This window comes from Carassius gibelio, chromosome A23 (assembly GCF_023724105.1).
Source record: "Carassius gibelio isolate Cgi1373 ecotype wild population from Czech Republic chromosome A23, carGib1.2-hapl.c, whole genome shotgun sequence".
NCBI lineage: Eukaryota > Metazoa > Chordata > Actinopteri > Cypriniformes > Cyprinidae > Carassius > Carassius gibelio.
This window is the reverse complement of record NC_068393.1, coordinates 18,767,510-18,782,793: the sequence shown is the minus strand read 5'-3', so window position 1 is coordinate 18,782,793 and position 15,284 is coordinate 18,767,510. Positions and strand designations below refer to the sequence as shown.

The 15,284-nt window shown below is 31.4% G+C and overlaps 1 protein-coding gene across 1 annotated transcript in view; it reads left to right on the top strand.

Moving 5' to 3' along the window:
• The window catches only part of LOC127944338 (collagen alpha-1(XXIV) chain), a 90,862-nt gene that overhangs the window by 53,569 nt on the left and 22,009 nt on the right, over window positions 1-15,284 (top strand). Inside the window, exons 25-34 of the mRNA XM_052540216.1 lie at window positions 3,619-3,672; window positions 3,815-3,868; window positions 4,183-4,236; window positions 4,369-4,422; window positions 8,040-8,093; window positions 8,366-8,410; window positions 8,877-8,921; window positions 12,757-12,810; window positions 14,643-14,696; window positions 15,046-15,099. Coding sequence (XP_052396176.1) covers window positions 3,619-3,672; window positions 3,815-3,868; window positions 4,183-4,236; window positions 4,369-4,422; window positions 8,040-8,093; window positions 8,366-8,410; window positions 8,877-8,921; window positions 12,757-12,810; window positions 14,643-14,696; window positions 15,046-15,099 — 522 coding nt within the window. The remainder of the gene's footprint in view (window positions 1-3,618; window positions 3,673-3,814; window positions 3,869-4,182; window positions 4,237-4,368; window positions 4,423-8,039; window positions 8,094-8,365; window positions 8,411-8,876; window positions 8,922-12,756; window positions 12,811-14,642; window positions 14,697-15,045; window positions 15,100-15,284) is intronic.

The window sequence follows — 15,284 nt, the reverse complement described above, 5'->3', positions numbered from 1 at the left end:
GAAAAACATCCCGTGGTTTCCCTCCATCTTCCGATGGGAAGACAAGACTGCGTTCATGTCTGTGTTAGGAGGATTTGCTTTAGACACAACACAGAAAACATGTGCTGTATTTGCATTCTGGTTTGTGTTCATCTATATTGAATAAGCTCACATATGTGATGCATTAGAGATCAGCCGCAGAAAATCTGCGCAGGGGCCCAGACAGCCCCACTTCAAGAACAGCAATCTGAAGAACACAAGGTCTTTAATGAACGCCATGACATCACTTTCCAAATGAGCAGGGCAAGATCAGACAGAGGGGAAAATGGTTGAAATCTGCAGATTAGTTGCTGAAGTTCTCAACCTCTAAAATACATTTACACCAACTCTGAGAAAAAACTTGCAGATTAAATGTTCAAGGTCGTTACTGGTTCTTCAGATCACTGGGGTTTCTCGTTTATCACATATTTTAGTAATTATAAATTAGTTATCATTCGATAGCTTAGACACTCGAAATTCATGCAGTGAAAGTCGGACATTATGTAAATAGTACAGTGCTTAAAATCTTTCAGAGGGATCCTCACCCTTTGCTGCAATATTTTCTAATCAAAACATTTGCAAATTTTGACAGAACTAATTCAGAAAGGTCTGAAGCCTCATGGTTCCATATTTGGTTATTTTGTAATATAATTATATTGTGACAGATGTTTATACATTTGTTGCAGGCAAATGCATTTAAAAATTCAGTGAAATTTGGCTATTCTTGGTGTAGCACCTATATAAAATCTCACAGGAACTTAAATTTTTGTAATATCAACTTCAAATTTGGAACATAACTTAGTTAAGATATATGGCTTTAATTTTAGATTAAACTTTACATTTAAGATTTAACAACTTTAACATTTGTACACTTTCTATTTTGTGACATAATTGTTGCGTATTTTTAAGTGTGATACTGTCACGATCATTAGCTGGAGTGCCTATGAACTTCAGTAGAGGGCACTCCACTCAGGACCATTCCACCCATCAACCACCAGATGTCACCATATCATCACTTGGACACTAGCACCTCTCAACTGTTGCACCAAACCCGAACTACATCTCCCATGAGTCACTACATCGCAATCACCTTGCCACACTTGCACCTCATTCATCAGCCAATTTCCTTGCCACACCTGCACCTCATTTACACACACATATAAGCACCACAATAACTCTCACTCACTGCGAAGTCTTGTTTAGCCTGGCTGACATTTCCTAGCGTTTTTCCCCTGTGTTTGTTATTCCCATGTTTGACCTTTGGCCTGTGTATTCGACTCTGATTTCTCTGCTGCCTGCCCCGATCTCCGCTTGTTTCTGGTTTCGATTCTGGTTATCCCTTACACACCTGACGCCATTCCTGATTTCTGCCTGTCTGACCATTCTCTAAATAAATACTGCATTTGGATCCTAACGCCTCTGACTGTCTTCATAACAGATACAGGCTTCATTTCTTGTAGCTTCATCTTCATCCATTAGACGGCACCAAACATGGTTTTCAGTTGATGTTAAGAGTGATATTACACTAAAATCATTCAGCAGGCATTTTCTTGGAGGACTCACAGTAAGAGATTTATTTAGGTTATAATTGAAAAGTATCTGCTGGATGATGTAAATGCTTTAATGTGGATTTTGACATATCTGGAGTGTTTTTAGCTGCACAATGAGGTTTCGATGACACATTTTGATGTAGTGACTGTTACAGTAGATCTATGTTCTGCTGGCTGTCGCTCGGCTCTTTCAGGAAAATATGGAAAGCCTCGTCAATCCCAGCGTGCACTTGGTGTCTTTCCTGAAAAACATCTGTGATAACTGGCATGCTTTCAGAAAGCATGTTTTTAATTTTTTTTATTTCTAAGTTCTCAAGAATTCCCTCATAGTTTCTTATAAAATCTGTCCCATTCGATATATATATATATATTTCTATTTTTTTTTAAGTCTAGCTAACCGTCAAAAACTAATTAGTGCTTTCATTCAAGATATGTAATTCATAAAATTGATCAAAAGTGCCAGTGAAGACATTTTTAATGTTACAAATATATATATATATATTTCAAATAAATGCTGTTCTTTTGAACTTTCTGTTCATGATAAAATATATAAAAATAAATAAAAATTGATAATAATAATAATAAGTTATTAGAATGTGATGCTGAAGACTGCAAATTCATCTTTGCATCAAATAAATATATTATATTCTACAATACCGTATATTCAAATAGAAAACTATTCTTATTTTAAATTGTAATAATATTTTACAATTTCTACTGTATTTTAATCAAATAAATGCAGACTTGGTGAGCAGAAGAGACATCAAAAACTTCAATAAAATATACAGACCTCAAAGTTTTTATACTAATTCATCTTGAGCAATTTATTAACGCTTACTGTAAAGTCATTATTTTGCCTTTAAACCGTACAATAATTTGCTTTGTGTTGGGCATTGAAAATGGAGAACGAGCTGCATGAAACATTAACATGGAAAGTTTGTTGGAGCTTCAGTCAGACGAGCCAAAGATTTCTGATGTAATGATAGTTCTGTGACAAATGAACTGTCAGAGGAACGTCAAACCTCTCGGAAAGTTCCCCAGGGCTGATGGTGCATGCTGGGAATCATCCCAAAAACCCACTTGTACTGTACCAACTTACATGGAAACCATGGAAAGTGCTGTACAGGAGTGTGACGTTTCACTTCTGTGAAGATTAATGAGTGCTGGGAGTGTGACGCACATTCAGTTCATAGTGTTTAGTGGAAACAGAGCTTTATTTAATCTGTGCTGTCATAATACATAGATTTATTAACAACAAGATGGACGTGAACACCTTAGCATATTAGTAAATGTCCCGCTGTGTAATCATTACAGATCATTATAGTCAGTGTGTGAAGAAGCAGGACAGTCTTAAAGAGACAGTTCACCTGGAAATGAGAATTCAGTCATCTTTTACTCACCCACATGCATCTTACAAAAAAATACTATAAAAGTATCCTAACATTCATTTATCAGACTCAGATTATTCAATTCCTCTGAAGTCATATGATGTAAATCTCAATTGCACTTGTATTTAATTATAAAATGGCATCTTTAGACGTGTCATTACTCGTTTGATCTCATTGGTTCACAATGCATTTTTAAAAAACATGAATTTATAGCTAAGAGAGGTCTCTGAGGCTCAATATGGTTACTACGTAAAGCTTTCTTATGGATTAGATTATAGTGCATATGAACTATTGTTATTATACTTTTATTGTGCTTTCTTGTCATTTTGTAGCTTGACAGACCTTAAACACAGAATTATATTATATTATATTATATTATATTATATTATATTATATTATATTATATTATATTATATTATATTATATTATATTATATTATATTATATTATATTATATTATATTAATCAGCCTGGATATTCTTGAAATATTCACACACACACACATTCATGTAAAGCAATTCTTCTGTTCCTATCTGGACTGAGATCTGACATGAGGAATGCAGGAGTGTGTGTGTGTGTGTGTGTGTGTGTGTGTGCGTGTGTGCGCGTGTGTTTGCGTGTGTGTGTGTGTGTTAACCAGCTCTTGTTCTCTGTGTTGTTCAGGGTCCGGCTGGATTGATTGGAATAACCGGAGTGATTGGACAGCCTGGAGAAAAGGTAAAAACCAAGAGTCTGGATGTTAAACCACACATGCATCAGGATCCATATTTATTGTGTGCTGTTTGATTTGTGATAGAAAAATCTCTCCTATAGTTTGACCTGAGAACGTGATTGTGTTTGTTTTATTGTGTGTGTTCAGGGCGATCGAGGTCCTCCTGGTCCTTTGGGTCCTCCAGGAGAGAAAGGGTCAACAGTAAGAGCTTCTCTCACAGTAACAAACATATATTAAAATACACTGCACTGCAAAAAAGATCTTCTTCCTCAGTATTTTTGTCTTGCTTTCCAGTAAAAATATTCTTATATCACGATACATTTATGAAAGAAGCAAAGTGACATCAGATTTGAAGTCCTATTTATGAGGGAAAAAATAAGTGTGGAAGTGTGTTTATGCTCAAAAAAAATAAAAATATCTGCCAATGGAGTAAAAAAAAAAAAACTAACTTTTCACTAGTTAGTTAGTGGTCACTGGTTTACTGTGTTAAAAGTGCACCTCTTTGTCTGTTTAAGGGGTATCCGGGTCTTCCAGGAGTTCCTGGGGATTTCGGCCCACAAGGTCCACCAGTAAGTTTTTTTCCCATGATCCTCTGCGGTTTTTAGATGCAACTTTTGGAGTGAAAGATTGACTTTGAGGAACTTTACACGTGAAAGTTGAAATTAGACTTGGTCTCTTTCTGTCCGTCTCTTTTTCTCAAGGGTCCACAAGGACAGAGAGGAGGAGCAGGCCTTCCTGGGCCCAAAGGGAGAAGGGTAAGACTAGTAGTGAAATAAATTCATGCTTTTTTTGTGTGTAAAAAATGCAAAAAAAAAATGCACAAAATTCTTGATGATCCTAAAAATGCTTTAGTGTAATGTAATGCATCAGCTCTCTCTGTGATCAGCAATCACTGTTCACATGTTTTTAGTGTTTTGCTGACCATGTGATCATGTTTATAGTAAACCACAGGGACCTCTAGTGGTCAAACGGAATATGACACATATATAAATAATCAAAACTTATTTGTTACACACTTAATTGAGTGGCTAATTAATCTGAATCCGTTTAAAAATCTAAAGTTTTATAATTAATTTTATTGTAGTTTGTGTACTAATATACTCTGCATCTCTGCATTGTAATTGAAGCAATTTTGTTAATTGTTGTGTTTTTGTCATGTTTGTAAAAGTTTACTTTTTTGATTTTTGAAGTTGTAATTGAAACAAAGATCATTGGAGTACATTTAAAAAAAAATTTTTTTTTTTTTTGGTGTGTGTGTATTCAGTTTTTGTTAAGTTTTAGTATTTGATAATTTAGTTATTTTCGTACTCAAACTAAATTAAAATTAGTATTATTTAAAATATTTTAAAATATTCAGTTATAATATTCAATATATGAACATAATATTCAATATTCATTATACAAATTGAATCAGTTTAATATGTGCAATGATTTCAGGATTATTTTGACTTCTTTTTACCTTCTAGTCTTCGTTAGGAAATTGAATTAATATTTATGTTTATATTCATTTTTATATTTTTATTTATATTTTTCACATTATCATTTACTTTTTTTCTGATTAAAAACAGGAGAAAAACATTTTGTTTTGAACATTTAAAATGTCTAATGTATGTAACAAAGAGGGTAACTGTCTTTAAAGTACAGTAGCAAGAACAGCCAGTTTAATTAATAACAGGTCACTCTGAGGGTAAATGTTTAAGGTAAACTCAAATACTTGCCTTGACTAACATCTTAAATGGAAAGAGAAAGAGCATGTTTGACGTAAGTCATAATGACCGAGGATGAAGTCAGTCAGAGGCCACAGAAGCTGATGAAAAGTGGTTTAAGGTTCACGCCAAACTCTGCAATTAAGAGAATGTTCCCCTCCGTTCTGTTTATATAAAACAGTGCAGATCTCATTTTAATGATGATGAGAATGTACGACGGTGAAATACATGACAGATAGATCCTTAGAGTCTCCATTCATGAACCCAAATTCAACAGACCAGACTCTTTGGCTCTGTGTTTCCGCTCCAAACCCTAGGAAGCACTTGCATAGACAGCTTTTAACACTTTATAAGCAAGTTCCAAATGCAGCAGCTGTTCGATAAATTATAGAGCCTTATTTTGGCCAAATTCTAAGGCAGCATCACATGGCCATCTGAGAATCCACTGCAACGAGCTCAGTCAAATATTGTGGACAAAATGAGAGACATTTTGTAATATTTATCCCTTTAATTAATCAGTACCTAAAAGTATAGATTGAATTGAATTGTTTTTAATGATATTTAATATTAGTGTTCTTCAACTTATTTCAGTTAGTTGCCAATGCAGCATTTTTCTAAATGTTTTAAGTTAAAAGCTACTGTAAGTTTTGATGTTATAAGTTTAATAATACATTTACTGTAATATATTTTATAATTTATGTTTATAAATAATATTTTATATATTTTAGTAATATATTTATAAGTTTACGTTGTGATCATGTTTTTAATATAATAAATGTAATGTTTTCTAATATATTTTTTATTTTGTTTTATAATTCATATTTTATTTTGTCAACTCATTTTACTTTGTAAATTAATGGAAATTATTTGTAATAGTTTTAGTTAACAATAACAACCCTAACTTGTACATATCACATGTTATTACCATTCTAACACAGAACTATTACAATTCATAGTGCGTTGCATCTCTTGTGAGCTTTAGTGATCTACAAAGTGCGTTCCAAAGTGGTCACTAATGAGGTTACATCTCGACCTAACCCTTTGTGTAACAGATCCTCTTTGTTTTGGTTTAGTTTGGCTTGGCCTTGATTCTCGGTGAGTTTGGTCTGGCATGTGGCCAATAACAATTGATTTTAGAGCTTACGAGCGTTTTATACGAGTCATTTTGCGATCATTCGTTATTGTTTAACGTGCGTTTCCCAAAAATGCATTTAACACAGTCGCACGTAGCTGTGCTTTAAGTGCTATTCAGGAGTCACTGTCCATTTGTCAAGTGATGAAATGTTGCCTTATAGAATGAATCTTAATTGTAGTAAATGATCGTTTATTGACGTTAACCTAATGCTGCGTTCCAGACAGACAACTTGGATATAATAACTGTAATACATTACAATATTATATTATATTATAGTGTATGATATTATAGTTTGCATAATAATATATAATATACTTTATATATTTATATATTATGTTAGGTAAAAAATGTTAGCCTGAATGCACTGTAAGTCAAAAATTTATTTAAATTTACTTATTTATATACAGTATAGAGAGAGAGAGAGAGATGTTATTTCCGGGTCCAATATTTCCTACATTACTTATACTTATTCTTTTTTTTTTCAGTCATTAAATTTAAATGTGTATTTCAATTTTTTTCTGCCCTCTTTATAATTATTTAATTTATAAGTAAATAAAACTAAAATAAAGAAAACGAGTTATAAAGGGTACAATAAAGCACAATCAAATCACAAATACTTATACTTTTATTATAATCACATTGCGCTTGAATCAAGTTAAAGGTGTAATCTGCTGATTATCCTGCAGGTGAACGCATAAATCTGACTTCTTACGATGCACTTAGGGCTTAACGATTACTCCAGAGCACTCGTAGATCTACGAGAATTTTAAGTGCTACTTAAGTTACGATGCTTTTGGGAAACAGACCGTAATATTAAGATCAGTCGTACGATAATTTTTACGAACTTCGTAGGCTTACGAACCTTTTCGGAAACTCAGCCCTGGACTGTTTATGAGAATAAACTTGATGTAATAACTATAATAGATTTTGAGCTAATTGGCTTTTCGTAACATGTTGTTTCAGACTAGTGATAAGAAAACACCCAAAATACACTTTCAGCATTTGTAGATTTCAGTTACAATACATATCTTTTAAAAGTTTTTTCTCCACTTCCGCAGCACTTACAAACCCCAAACTTAGCAGTTTTACTCCTCTCTATATTCTGAAGGTTTTTACCAAGGGGTTTGTTCATATATCATTGAAATGGGTTTTTACAACAGTTTATTCCTAAACACGTTGAAAACGTATTTTTTCTGTCTGTTGACAGTATTTTATGATTTATGAAGTGATAAAAAGAGATATCCAAAATCCCCTCTACAAAATCTTTTAACTCTAATATGTCAACAAAATCAAAAAAGAATTTTGAATCTGGCTTTATCCATTGTTCAGATTTATCTTCTGGAAATGTATGAAAGTTAGTGCATATTCAATTAAATCGTGCATCATTTGTACAATTAAAAATAACAGTTTAGAAAAGTTCTTATACACAATTTGTTCATCCAATTCTTAATGTAATAAATCAACTGGTAAGTATGGTGTTAACTATTAGTTAAGTTTTACCCTGTTTACCTGTTGTGTTTTTGTCTTTTAGGGCCCGAGGGGACCTGACGGCCCTCCTGGAGAGCCGGGCCCTGAGGGCATAAAGGTACCAGCGTCCCTTCAGACCCAAAACATATACAAACATAGACAATTATATAGCCATGTTATTTTTCTGGGAGATCCTTGTGATCATTTATGTCCCTGTGTTGCACACCAACTTCCTGTTTCAAGAGGAAACAGATCACACAGGATAGAAAACTTCACTTTCATGGTGCTTTTCACACTGCTACAAAACCCAAAACAATTGCGTTGAGATTTGCATTACAAAGCTACTGAAAATCAAACATGTTTGACAGCTCCACTGCTGTTGTTTTTCAGGGTGAAAAGGGTTTGCCTGGGAAGAATGGACCTCCAGGATTCATCGTAAGCAACGCTGAACACTTGAAAATTTATTAAAATTTTAAAATGTAGATAAAATTGTCCATATATGTTGAAATAGTTTGACAAAATCTTCACTTGGGATGTCTTCATATGGAACTATTCACAGTTAAAATAATGTGTTTTAGGGTTTGTAGTTATCAGAAGTCATCTTTACATAAAGACAATAGTCATATTAGATATGTCCTCAGCAAGATAAACATGTTTCTGCAGATTTGAGAGTAAAACACATTGACACAAAAGGACATACTCTTTTTATTATTAACCAAAAATAAAATTATAAAAATATTTTTGGTAACTGAAATTAAGTTGAAAGGAAATATAAATATGCGATTTAAAAACTTAAAAAATGAGAAATGTAAACTGACTAAAATGAAATAATTTAATTTGAAATACCACAGTTATTAAAACTAAATCCGTAAGCTTCAGTTGTGTTTGTGATTGTTTGTAGGGTAAAGCTGGAGCTCCAGGGAAGAGAGGACCAGCAGGAGCACCTGTAAGTCTCATACCAACAACTGTGATGCTACTGTCTTTATTGTAAAATCAGAAGTACCAAAATAATGGTATTAAAATAGAACAATATGTTGCCAAAAATACTGTAATTTTTTCTTGAATAAATATTATTTTATTTTAATGCCCTAAAGTTTTAAAATAATCATGTTAAAATATAGTGTGTTGCTAAAAATATTATTATTTTTGTTTAAATATATACTTTTATTTAGTTTGAGTGCTAAAAGATATAAAAATAATCGGATGAAAACAGTGCAATACATTACCAAATATGCTATTATTTTTTTGAATAAATATTATTTTATTTTAATATACTAAAGTATTGAAATAATCATGTTAAAATATTGTGTGATGCTAAAAATATTATTATTTTTGTTTAAATATATACTTTTATTTAGTTTGAGTGCTAAAAGATATTAAAATAATCGGATGAAAACAGAGCAACACATTACCAAATATGCTATTATTTTTGTTTGAATAAATATTATATACACTAAAGTTTCAAAATAATAATATTAAAATATAGTGTGTTGTCTAAAATTTTATTATTTATGTTAAAAGTATTAAAAAAAGTATTAAAATAATCAGATTAAAACAGTGCACTATAAACTGTACAATGCAATTACTATTTTTTTGTTTAAATAAATATTATTGTTTTCTTTTAATACTCTTACATATCTAAATAATCATATTAAAATATAGTGTTTCTAAAAAAGATTATTTTTGTTTAAATACATACTATTATTTAGTTTGAGTGCTCAAAGGTATTAAAATAATCATAATAAAAAAGTAAAATACATTGTCAAAAATAAATAGCATAATTTTCTTTTAATATTAGACAACACACTATATTTTAATATGATTATTTTGATACTTTAGAGTATTAAAATAAAATGATAACATTGATTTAAACAAAAATAATAGCACATTTGGTAATGTATTGCACTGTTTTCATCTGATTATGTTAATATCTTTGAGCTCTCAAACAAAATAAAAGTATGTATTTAAAAGTAAAATAATTATTAATGATTAATAATTAAAATAATATTTATTTAAATAAGTATTGTTGTTTTCTTTTAATACCCACAAATATAAATATATTGATATTAACATAGAACAATGTGTTTGCCAAAAACACTATTTCAAAAAATATATATATATTTATTTTCTTTTAATACTCAAAAGTATAAAAAAAATGTGTATGTTGCAAAAATGCTATTACTTTTTATTATATTTGTGTAAATAAATACCAATATTTTATTTTATATTCAGGTATTTAAACAATCAGATTAAAATAGTGAAAATATGTTTTCAAAAATACTTTTATTTTTACTTTGTTTTATTGTAAAGTGTAGTCTCCTTATGATCCCAATCCCTGTTCATCACATATATAGCAGGGTGTTGAGATGTGTCTGTTCAAGCGTCTGTGTATTTCCTGTAATAAAGCACAAGTGTGTTTGCTGTGTGAGGTGTGTGTCTGTTTAAGCCTGAGGGGTTTTGATGCTCCCGAGCTCACAGCATCCTCTTGTGACTGATGCTGAACGGGAAGATTTGGCATCCGTTCTGTTTGGTGTTTCACAGGCTCATTAAAGCGTTGCGGCTTCATTCATAACTCAGATGATTTATGATGTTTATACAAATAGTCACTGCTTTAATGCTGCAGATGTGTGATGATTTGATACACCTCACTGATCACAGTGGATAATAGTGAATCAGAGCACTATATGCAAATACTGTCAGTCGTGATTGGTGAATGTTGACAGACTGTTAGCAGCACATCCAACAGCAAAATATACACTAGCATTTACATGTCAAATGGTCTGTTTCATGTTATTTCGGTTTACCAAGGCTGCATTTATTTGATAAATAAATCAGTAAAATTGTGAAAAATCATTAAAATTCTAAATAACTGTTTGCTATTTTAATGTATTGTAAAATTTAATTTATTGCTGTGATCAGATATGAATTTTCAGCATCATTACTCAGTCTTCAGGGTCACATGATCCTTCAGAAATCACGTGCTGGAATGATGTGATATTGGATTTAAATAATATCTAAACAAAGTATGCTGCTTAAAATATTATTGTTTTTTAAATCGATTCTATTATTCATATTAAAATGGTCGAAATGTTGCCACAAATGTTTTTCATTTGTTAAAATAAATTATATTATTTTATTTTAATACTCAAAAATGTATTGCCAATAATTAGTTTTTGTTTAAGATACTATTTTTAATACTCAAAGACATTAAAATAATAGTCTGATTCATATTTAAATAGACAATTTTTTAATAATCAAAGGTAATAAAATAGTTGTACTAAAATAGTAAAATGTGTTGCCAAAATATATTTTATATAGATATTATTATTTTATTTTAATATAGAAAAATATATAAAAATTTAAAAACAGATATATTTAAATAAATATTTATTATTTTATTTTAATACTCAGTTATTAAAAGAATCGTATAAAAATAGTACAATGTGTTGCCAAAAATATTATTTTTGTTTAAATAAATATTATTAAATTTTAATATTCAAAATAATTAAAATAATCATATTAAAATGGTAAAATACATTGCATGCATAATCAGCTGCCTTCTAAGGCATGAAACCTTATTAGTGACTGATTTGGATCTAATACAGTGTGTTCATCATCATCATTAAAACTAGCCAATTATAAACCCTGAGTGGATTTATCGTGACTTTGTTTCATTGAATATGAAGCATGTGAAGTGAAGGTATAGTTGAGAGGGTCACATATGGAAGTGTTTATGAATGTGTTTATTAATGCATCTTTGTGTAAGTTATATATACTGCTGAAAAATGAAGTGCACTTATGACTTTTGATAAAGGGGGTCATGCTGATGTTATTAAAGCGGCATCTGTGGTGTGATGCTTTGAGTCTGGAAACTGTTGAGGGAACTGAGATTTCACTGAGAAATGCTCTGATAACACAGGTGCATGTTAAAGCCAGCGGTTCCTGCTTCTCAGCGTATCAGTGTCTGATAAAGACGGAAAGAAAAACAGACGAAAATAAGAGCAGAAAGGCTGTGGGTCCCTGCTGGCTTATATTTCCATCATAGAAACAAACTCAGACGTTTCCGTTCTGTAAAGCAGATATGTTTTACAACTGAATCAGACATGTAAAATATGTGTTTAACAAAGTACCCGTGATTTATATGTGTATTTGAGATGTCTGAGCACCTGTGTTTTTAGTTCTGTACTTGTATTTACAGTAGGATTCATATTTGTATCAGTTTTGTGTTGGATGTTTTTTCCTAAAATTGCTTTGGGAAAATAAAGACACATTAATGGGTCACTTATTGTCATGAAAGTTTAGAGCTGTAAAGTGAATGTGAAAAGCATCTCAGATCGTTTAATGAGAAATTAGAGCAGAGTATAAGATATTAGGATCTCTAAAACTCTAGAACTGTTTATTTTATATTATTTAAAAAGGGTTAAAAAGGGTTTATTTTATATTATTTAAATTGTATTTTCGTTAACATTTATTTTATTTCAAGTAACAAAATAGTGTTTATTTTCTTTTATTTAGATTTTATTTTAGTTAACGTTTATTTAATTTTATTTCAAGTAAAAAACAAAAGTATGGTTTTATTTAACTAAAGTAACCATGTACTTGGCTTTTGTTTGTCCATCTGAAACACAGGAGATATTTGCAATAAATTTATTCTAATTGTCATATAAGAAAATTAATGACTTTAATAAAGATCTCATTTGTGATGTTTCTGTTCAATGGGACGTTTGACTGAATAATGTGTAATCTGACCCCGTGTGTGTGTGTGTGTGTGTGTTTTGCAGGGTAAAGCAGGTCCTCTCGGCAGCACAGGTGAAAAAGGTCCTCCAGGTGAACCTGTGAGTATTAAAACACAAAATACGGTGGGGCTTCATTTACCAATCTAACATAGAAATGAGCGCAGATCCTGTGTTCCTGTAGCTCAAGTGGTAGAGCATTGCATTAACAAGCGCAAGGTTTGGGTTCGATTCCCTGTGAACACATGATAGGTAAAAATTGTTATCCTGAATACACTGTTAGTCACTTTGGATAAAAGTGTCTGCTAAATGCATACTTTTAATTTTTTATTTAATTTAATTTAATTTTTAAGATCCATGCACACTAATCAACTTACGACAGAGTTCACGTCCCTAGAGTTTACAACAGGGAGAAACTAAATCCGCGCAAAAATAGGAAGTAATGAGATAAGGACTAATAATGCACTTTGAGACATCACTATTCTAATTCATGCAATTTGCCTTTAGAATGTTTTAGCCTATATTTTTATGGTGAAAGATAGACTGTGTTTTTGTTTGTTTGTTTGGTTTTTAGCAGTGTAAATAGCTCTCTGACTTACAGTAACAAAACATATAGCCTATTATATATTTTGATCATATTTACTTTCATAGAAGCATTTCCGGTGCAACGATTGAATCCTCGTGGTCTGCTGTTCGCTCATATATAATAAACAACAAAAAAGACAATCTAATCTTACTGTTAAAAAAAATAAAAACTTATTATGCATGGTACAGATTTATAGCAGTACATATAATACCAGGTTCGGTGTTATTTTATTATTATTATTGTTTTTTTTTTAATACTATTATAGTATTTTGTGCATATATATAATTTAAACTAATTTATATATTTTCAGATTTGATTTATTTTTGTTTAAGTTTTAGTATTTTTTATGTATTTTTTTAGTTTTGTTGAGATTTATATAGCTTTATTGTAACTTATGGCTGTAGTTTATTTTACATTTTTACTTAACTCATGTTACGTTTTAGTAGTTTTGTTGAGCATGTTTGTAAGTTTTAATATTATTTAATATTAATATTTCTATATAGCTTTAATTTTATTTAATTAATTTTAGTCATTTTAATACTTAAACTTCTACAACACTTCTAATATTCTAATTTTGTCATCTATGGTTTATATTTCATTTTATTTCGGCTTCATTTCAATTAACAAAAATGATTACTTAATAGTAATTAAACTAAGTAGTTTGATTAAGTAAACTATTAAATAAATGCATGTATTTAAATAAAGTTTTGGACTGCGATAAAGTGGCATAGTTAAGGGCAGATTGTATGTAAACAAGCAAAAATAAAGATCTAAAACTGCATCAGCTGAAGGATTTGAACACATTGTGTTCATAAGGCTAGCAATGTGCTAAACCTTCAGAAATGTGTGGTATATAGTCTCCACAAGCACGTGTGATGTGATTTTCTTGTGTAACACATGTAAGTCATGATGTGAAGACCTCCGAGGGTTTGTGAGGCGTTTCGCTGATCCTCATGGCATTTCCTGCGCTGAGCGCCAGTGTTTTATGTCATTACATCTAAACATGTAATCATCCGTTCTGTCAGCAGATGAAAGATGTTTAACAGTGTGTCTACGGGTTCGTGTTTCCAGTCTTTGACCCTGTGTGCATCTGAATGTCCTCATGTTAACACACATCTAATCATGCTTCAACATATGGATTCTCACTTTAATGCTGTTCACATGTGCATGGTGAAATTCACCTCTAGTTAGGCGTAATCATAAGATCCCTTCACATCCAGTGCCAAGGGCGATTCATGTAAATATCATTTATAATATCAAAACAAGATTGTTTATGAGAAAACTGTTTGTTTTAGGGGGAATTGTGCATGATTTCATATTTATGTAATATTTATTTGATTATTTAAAGGGCTCCAGAGGCCCTCCAGGGGACCCAGGACCAGATGGAGAGCAAGGTCACGAGGTACTTCCTGAAAGAAACTGAAGATTTGTGTGTAATGGTTTTCTTCTGTGCGCAATTATGCAATGACATGCTAATTAAATGAGGGATAATTCTTTACAGTGCCAAGTTACGTAATACTGTTGAATTCAATATAGATCACAGGCACCCTAAGGAGTGTAAAAACACACGATGCACTGCAGAACCGTTAATAATTGCACATTTTAATCATTTAGTAAACAAATCATGTTGTATGTTATTTCATTTTGCTTTATTTCTGTGTCTCAGATATGATATATATGAGTATGTCCGTGTTTTTTTGACTTCTTGTTGTCGTCCGCTTTGTGTTTTCGACTCTTTTGTGCATGCACAGGGACCTCCAGGACCTGAAGGAGAGCAGGGACCTGTGGGTGAACCAGGGATCAAGGTGATGCACGACTATTAACCCTATAAAGCCTGACATGAAATAATAATCAGAAATGGGAATTGAAATGGAACCTTAGATACAAATATTATAAGAAAGTTCGCTTTTTTGTTGAGTATCATATTTGATGCATCATGCTTTTACGACACATATAGTCTGATAGAGTGAGAATAAGAAGAGAAAAACAG